The 6,464-nt window shown below is 38.4% G+C and overlaps 1 protein-coding gene across 1 annotated transcript; it reads left to right on the forward strand.

Moving 5' to 3' along the window:
* Positions 1 to 3,556: 3,556 nt before the first annotated feature.
* On the forward strand, positions 3,557 to 4,456 carry LOC149890492 (ATP-dependent DNA helicase PIF1-like). The gene has a single exon (XM_090081036.1). It carries the CDS (start codon positions 3,557 to 3,559, stop codon positions 4,454 to 4,456), a length of 900 nt encoding a protein of 299 aa, XP_089937162.1.
* The last annotated feature ends 2,008 nt before the right edge of the window (positions 4,457 to 6,464 follow it).

Raw genomic sequence — 6,464 nt, forward strand, 5'->3', positions numbered from 1 at the left:
TTTTCCAATCTTTTCCAATACGAGGAGCAATAGCGTTGATAAATTCTTGGTATTTCATTATTATATAACTGAAAAAAAATCAAAAAATTTATTAAAATATATTTAACTGTTGTATTAAAATATATGTAAACTGTCGTTCATTTTTATTCGTTGTTGTTCGTCAATCTTCATTATTTCGGGTAATCGAATCATTATATCCTTAGCGATATCGACGGTGTCTCCGTTTTCATCATTTTGAATAATGTAAATGTCTCCTCTGATCGATTTAAGAAGTGGATAATCTTTAACATGAGAATTTCTCGGATAGGGAAAAGGATGAATGCTGTACAACGCGGTGAGATGAGGAGATATAACGAGATACTCTTCCATCGTTGGGACTTTTTTCACGTTGGTCAGTCTCGGTTTTCTAAGTCCGCTTTTTGACAAATGAAGAATGCGCACCATTTTATTATTAATATGCTAAAAACAAAAAAAAATTACATAAATAAAAAATTACACAAACAAGGATTATCGTCGATAATCATAGATTTTCCTTCTTCGTTTTGAATTATTGTACGAGCGTGATTTCTACAATGAGATAACGATGTTTTGTCTACAACGTAAACGTCGTAATTTGCAAACAAATTGTCAACGAACATTTTTCTTTTGTAAAGATTAGCAAAACATTTGTGATTTTCTAACCAATCGACTAATTATCATTTGAGAGTTGTAAAAGCGATTCTTTTTTTTCTTTTTTCAATTGTTTTTCGACTTGACAACACGCACAATTGCAGCAAATCGAATCAATCTTTCTGAGTTGACGAATATCTTCTTTTTTTTTTCGAATATTCTGCATGAAACGAAACGTTTTCCATTCTAGCGAGTTTTTTTCGAATCGTTTCTTTTCGCATCGTTTGCAAGAACAATTAATATTCATCTGAAAAAAAAAGAAATGACAATTTTTTTATTAGAATTTTTTTATTTGGTCGTTATAAAAAGACAATCTTTGGTTAGGGTTTAAACCCTTTCCTTTTAAACCGGAAGGATCGACTTGAGGTTGTTGTTGTTGTTGTTGTTGTTGTTGTTGTTGTTGTTGTTGTTGTTGTATAACCAAAGGAGGTGGTTTCTTTTTTTCCGTCTAAAATAAAAAATCGTTTTTCGCACAAATATCGTATCGACCTATAAGTTGAATTTTAAGCGACAGTTCTTTTTCGATATCTTTTTCGTTTCTTGTTCGTTGTTCTCGTTTAAACCAACTGTTTATCATTTTAAAGGATTTTTCTCTTATAAATCTGTAATCGATATTGATACAATCAAGTTCGTCTTCGTCTATGTTTAACAGTCTTCCCAATCGTTTCCAATCGCTCGCAATTTGATTAGCAATTTGTTCAAATTTTAATCTTCTTACCTGTCTTTTTTCTTCGTTATCCACTTCTGTATTTGTTATTTTTCTTTTTTTTTCCATCTATAAGAATTATATGTAAACATTTATATATGTAAACATATGTAAGAATTATATGTAAACATTATATATACATATATATCAATTTTTATATATCGTATTTTTTAGTTTTACACAAGTTGCAAACAAAAAAGTTCTCTTCCCAGTCGCCGTATTCATCTGTATTACAATGCGAGCACGTGTCGTATTCGAATTCGTGCGATTGTATCGTTTCGCTTTCACAAAACATATCTTCGTACATTTTTTGAACGCTGTCTTCGATAAGCTTCATTTCGGAGGTGAGTTTTTCTTTCGCCTTTTCGAATATTCCAGCATGTAAAATGACTTGTCGGTTAATCGAGCTCAACACCGCTTTTACGAACATTCTTTTGGGGTGTTTACAATCAGATTCGTTCACTTCGCGATCTAGTGTAAAATGATTTATCGGTAAAATAGCAAATGAATTATCGGTAAAATAGCAAACTTTTATTTTACGAACAAAAGAGACTGCGTCCGAAGTTGAAAAATGAGGAGTTGTGGATTTTAACGCCAAAAACGCTTTGACACGATCGAACAATTTTGTTTTCCAAACCAAGTTGTTATCGTTCAATCCGATATCGATGGAAAAATTCGTTATCGAAGAAACTACGTTTCCATCATTGTCTAAACATTCGTCTTGAATATACAGTCGCGTTATATGATGAGGAGTATTTCCAAAATCGATTGCGTTTTTAGAACCTGGTGTCATCCTATTGCCAAAGTAATACACGTCAAACATTTCTTCACGCATATCTTTTAGTCGTGTTTCAATTTTTTCGTAATCGGTTTTGAGTTTCTCGTGTTCGTCTTCGAACGTTCGTTCTTGCAAGTCTATTTGCTTGCTAAAAGACGACATCAAAGCGTTAACCAAAGTAAGACCGGGATAATTGTAGTCAAACTCGTTAAGTTTTCGATCTAAAATAACGAGTTCTTTAAGGTTGTGAATGTAACGAACTTTTATTTTACGAACAACCGAAGGATCGAGCGAGGGAATTAAGTCGTACTGATACAATTTTTTTCTCCAATCGTTTTCTTTCCAATCGACGTCAATCCCAAACAGGATTTTATTGCATTGTTGTTCGTATACTTCCAAACAACTAGATACTTCATCGCGTATTTCCAAACGAGTAGATCATCGTATACTTCCAAACGAGTGTAAAATGACATTTTTTTTTTTTTTTTTTTTTTTAAGCAATCTGAAAAAAAAACACAAATTAAAAGAAAAAAAATATTTTTTTTAATGTCAGAAAAATAAAATTTTTTTTACAATGTAATATCGACAGCGTTAATTTGTTCTGCCTCAGGATAAAAAGGAGTGAAAAATTTTCTCAATCTTTCGCTGTTATCGATGCAAAATTCCGTAGCGTCGATTTCTTGAACGACAAACTCGTTGTTCATTATTTTTTTAGCCTTCCAAGGATTTTCAAAATGTTCGCGATTCCAAATGGTGTTTTGATAATTGACACATTCTTTGATGAGTTTCATCACGGTTTCAGGGTTAGAAGTATCGACGAGTTGCACGCAAAAGAGATCCATTTCATCGCGAACTTCGTACGATCTTTCTTTGTTGTTGTTCAAAATCATGGTTCGTTTGACAGAAGGGTCGTTGTTGCAAAATTTTCTCTCCGCTCTGTAAAAGACCATGTGCTGTTCGAGGGTTTTTTTAAATTCGAGCAAAGAATACGAAGGCATGGCGTTTTTAATGGTTGTCCAACGACGATCCGCTTTCAAAGGTAAGTTTACTTTGATGGGTTTTTTGTAAAAAGTAGAATCGACAGTCGAATACACCTTGTTCAAAGTGAGAGTGTCTAGTTGAAAAAGAGGAACTACGTGAGCTTGAACATAACCTCCTCCGGTGATGGAATCGTTGACTACTTTTTCCACGTTTGAAACCATGTAGCAAGTAGCTTCAATACATTACCAAGACAACGAGGTTTTACGTCGGAGAACAGCTGAACCAACATTAAAAAAGATATAAAAAACTCATCAATTTCATCGAAAAAAAAAAAATATTCGTAAAGAAAAAAAAAAATGACGAATAAAAAACAACCAGATCGAGAAGAAAAAGAAGAAGAAGAAGAACAAGAAATTTCGTTTATGAAAAACGTCGACGCTAAAAGAAACGTTTTTTTAACAGGAAGTGGTGGTTGTGGTAAAAGTTACATGATTCGAAAATGCTATCGTTACTTAAAATCGATCGGAACGGAATGTCGCATGACGGCAAGCACCGGAATAGCCGCTAGTCTGTTCGAAGACGGAACAACGTTGCATTCGTTAGGCGGAATCGGAATCGGAAACGGCTTAAAAAAACAAATGAACGAAATCGCGAAAGAAACGTGGAACGAATTGGAAGTGTTGTTCATAGACGAAATAAGCATGTTGGACGGGAGTTATTTCGATCTTTTAAATCGATCGGTGAAAGAGGCTAGAGGAAACGAAAGACCGTTTGGAGGAGTGCAAGTGATCGTAAGCGGTGATTTTTTTCAAATATCGCCGGTGAGCGGAAAGTATTGTTTTGAAAGCGAAACTTGGAAAGAAATGAACTTTGCGAAAGTGGAACTGAAAACGTCGAGACGACAAAAAGACGAAGCGTTTGCGAGCATGCTTTGCGAAATTCGCGTTGGGACGGTGTCGAGTAAAACTTTGTCGATTCTCAATTCGCGTTACGAAGAAGATTTGCCTTTGAACGTTCCTCGGCTTTATTTTAAAAACGCCGAATGCAACGTTCACAATCGTTACATGTTGAGTCTGATCAAAAACGAAAAAACGCACGTGTTTACGAGCAGCGATTACAACGCTCGCGGTTATTCGTTTCAGTTGCCTCAAAAAGTCGAAGTTAAAGTGGGAGCGATGGTAATGTTGGTTAAAAATTTGAACGAACGTTTGCACAACGGTTCGTTGGGAATGATAACTAAAATAGACGAACGTTGCGTATACGTTAGATTCGATAACGAAAAGCAAACGTCGGCGATCGAAAAAATCGAAGAAAGGCATTAAGAAGGGGAAACGGTGGTTTCGAGTCGAACAAACTATCCGCTTATTTTGGCTTACGCGATGACCGTTCACAAAGCGCAAGGTTGTACGTTTGACAAACTGGTGGTGTTTTCTTCGTATCAGTTTGCTCCGGGGCAATTGTATACCGAAATAAACGAAACGTTAAAAGCGACATGGTGAAAGCGTACGGAGCCTCGCGTCCCGAATACGACGTTTTTTACAACGTGATGCTGAGCAAAGCTTATCAACTGTGCGGTGACGGTAGAAAACCGGGAACGAGAGAAATATTGTACGGAAACGAAACGTTGAGCAAAGCCTACGCGACACAGCACGACAAGCTGATGACGTTGTTCGAAGATCACGTGGTGGTAGATCACTGTCATTGGACGGGAAAAACGATCGGTTTGGCTCACAACAGCTGCAACATGAGTTACGGCGCTCGAATCGAGCTGGATCCCGTCATCAACGTGTACGCTCACAACTCGTGGTTCGACAATCAAGTTTTGAATTTGAGCAGTTCGTTTTCCAACTGTTTCAGCTTTTTTAAAATGACCGCCCCTCGCGACGAAGAAGAAGAAGAAAAAAAAGAAGCGGAAGAAGAAGAAGAAAAATACAAAGAGACGTGTCGTCACGTTTCGTTGGAAGACAAACTGTTTACGATCGCCAAGAGCTCTTCGAAAATTGCGCTTTACACGTTCGACGACACGGTGCGGGTGTTGGACAGCTTGAAAATATTGAACCAATCTTTGGATTCCGCCACTTCCATGCTCGGCGAAAAACTGCAAGTCGAGGTGCGAGAAAACATGATGGAGTTTTTGAAAGAAAAAAACCTTCTTCCGCCGACGACGAACGGTTTGAACGAAAGCGAAACGGCCGAACTGAGCTCGTTGTTGAACAAAAAAACCGTGTTTCCTTATCAACACATTAACGACGAACGTTTGGACGTCGAATACGATCGTTGTCCGCCGTTAGAACTGTTTGCCGAAAACTATTTGAGCAAAAGCAAAACGAAGGAAGAAGAGATGAAAAGAATAGAACCCGCCTACGTCAACGTCGTGCGAATGTGGGAGCTTTTAAAGTTGAAAACGTTGAGACCGCTGTTGAAATTGTACGCCGCGATGGACACCACGAGCTTGGGAGCCGTGTTGATCAATTTTGACAACAAGATGTTCGAAAACACGGGTTATCACATGATGAAGGTGGTTTCCGTTTTTAAATTTGCCAGCTTGTTCAATTCTGTCGACAGCGGAATTTCCATTCGTTTTCCTCAATCGTTAGAGCATCACAAACGATCGAAAAAATGCTCAAAGGCGGAATGGCAACCAACGGAATAAGCAAGTTTGCGGGCCGATACGGACGACTTTCCAGTCGCGGAACTGCCGTCGTATCGACAATGCGTAAAAATGTACGACGAAAACGGACAATACGCTCGAGCGCAGTTGCAACCTCTGGTCTTTCAAGCCGGAGAAATGGACTACTCGTGCGACACCTTGGAACGAATAAAAGAAAAATACGGCGATTTTTCTCAAAACGGATTCGGAAAAACGTGTTTGGTGTACGCCAACGTGGAGATGACGAAAGAATACCAAGACGCGATTGGAGGCTATTTGCCCATGATCGAAAAACGCGAAACCGCTCCCGAAGAGCTGAGTCCTTACGAAATCGAAAGAACGAGAAAAAAGTTAAAAAACGGCACGTACACGTTGCCTTTGAACAAAATGCCCAAGCTGGTTTTTCGTTTGTCGGCGCACGACACGGTGGAATATTTCCCGTGCTTGTTGGATCTGATAGAGCGATGGGGTTGTCGGTTGAACAAAATCTATTGCGTGGTGCCGTGTTGGACTTTTCCGTTGGCAAGAAACATGGTCAAAAACAACATCGCGCGCAGACAAGAGGCCCTTTTGCGAGGAGACAAGATCACGGCCGAAAATTGCAAGCTTTGCACCAACGGACATTACGGTTGGCTTTGTCAAGACGCCGCTAAACACAACACCAGCGTGCACGTGAACCA

This window comes from Hydra viridissima, unplaced genomic scaffold, assembly GCF_058129835.1.
Source record: "Hydra viridissima isolate aposymbiotic clone 2 unplaced genomic scaffold, HvirCarnegie_v1 scaffold_3, whole genome shotgun sequence".
Taxonomy (NCBI): Eukaryota; Metazoa; Cnidaria; class Hydrozoa; order Anthoathecata; family Hydridae; genus Hydra; species Hydra viridissima.

Coding starts and splice junctions, on each gene's coding strand:
- LOC149890492 (XM_090081036.1), top strand. CDS start 3,557: ATGAAAAACGTCGACGCTAAAAGAAACGTTTTTTTAACAGGAAGTGGT.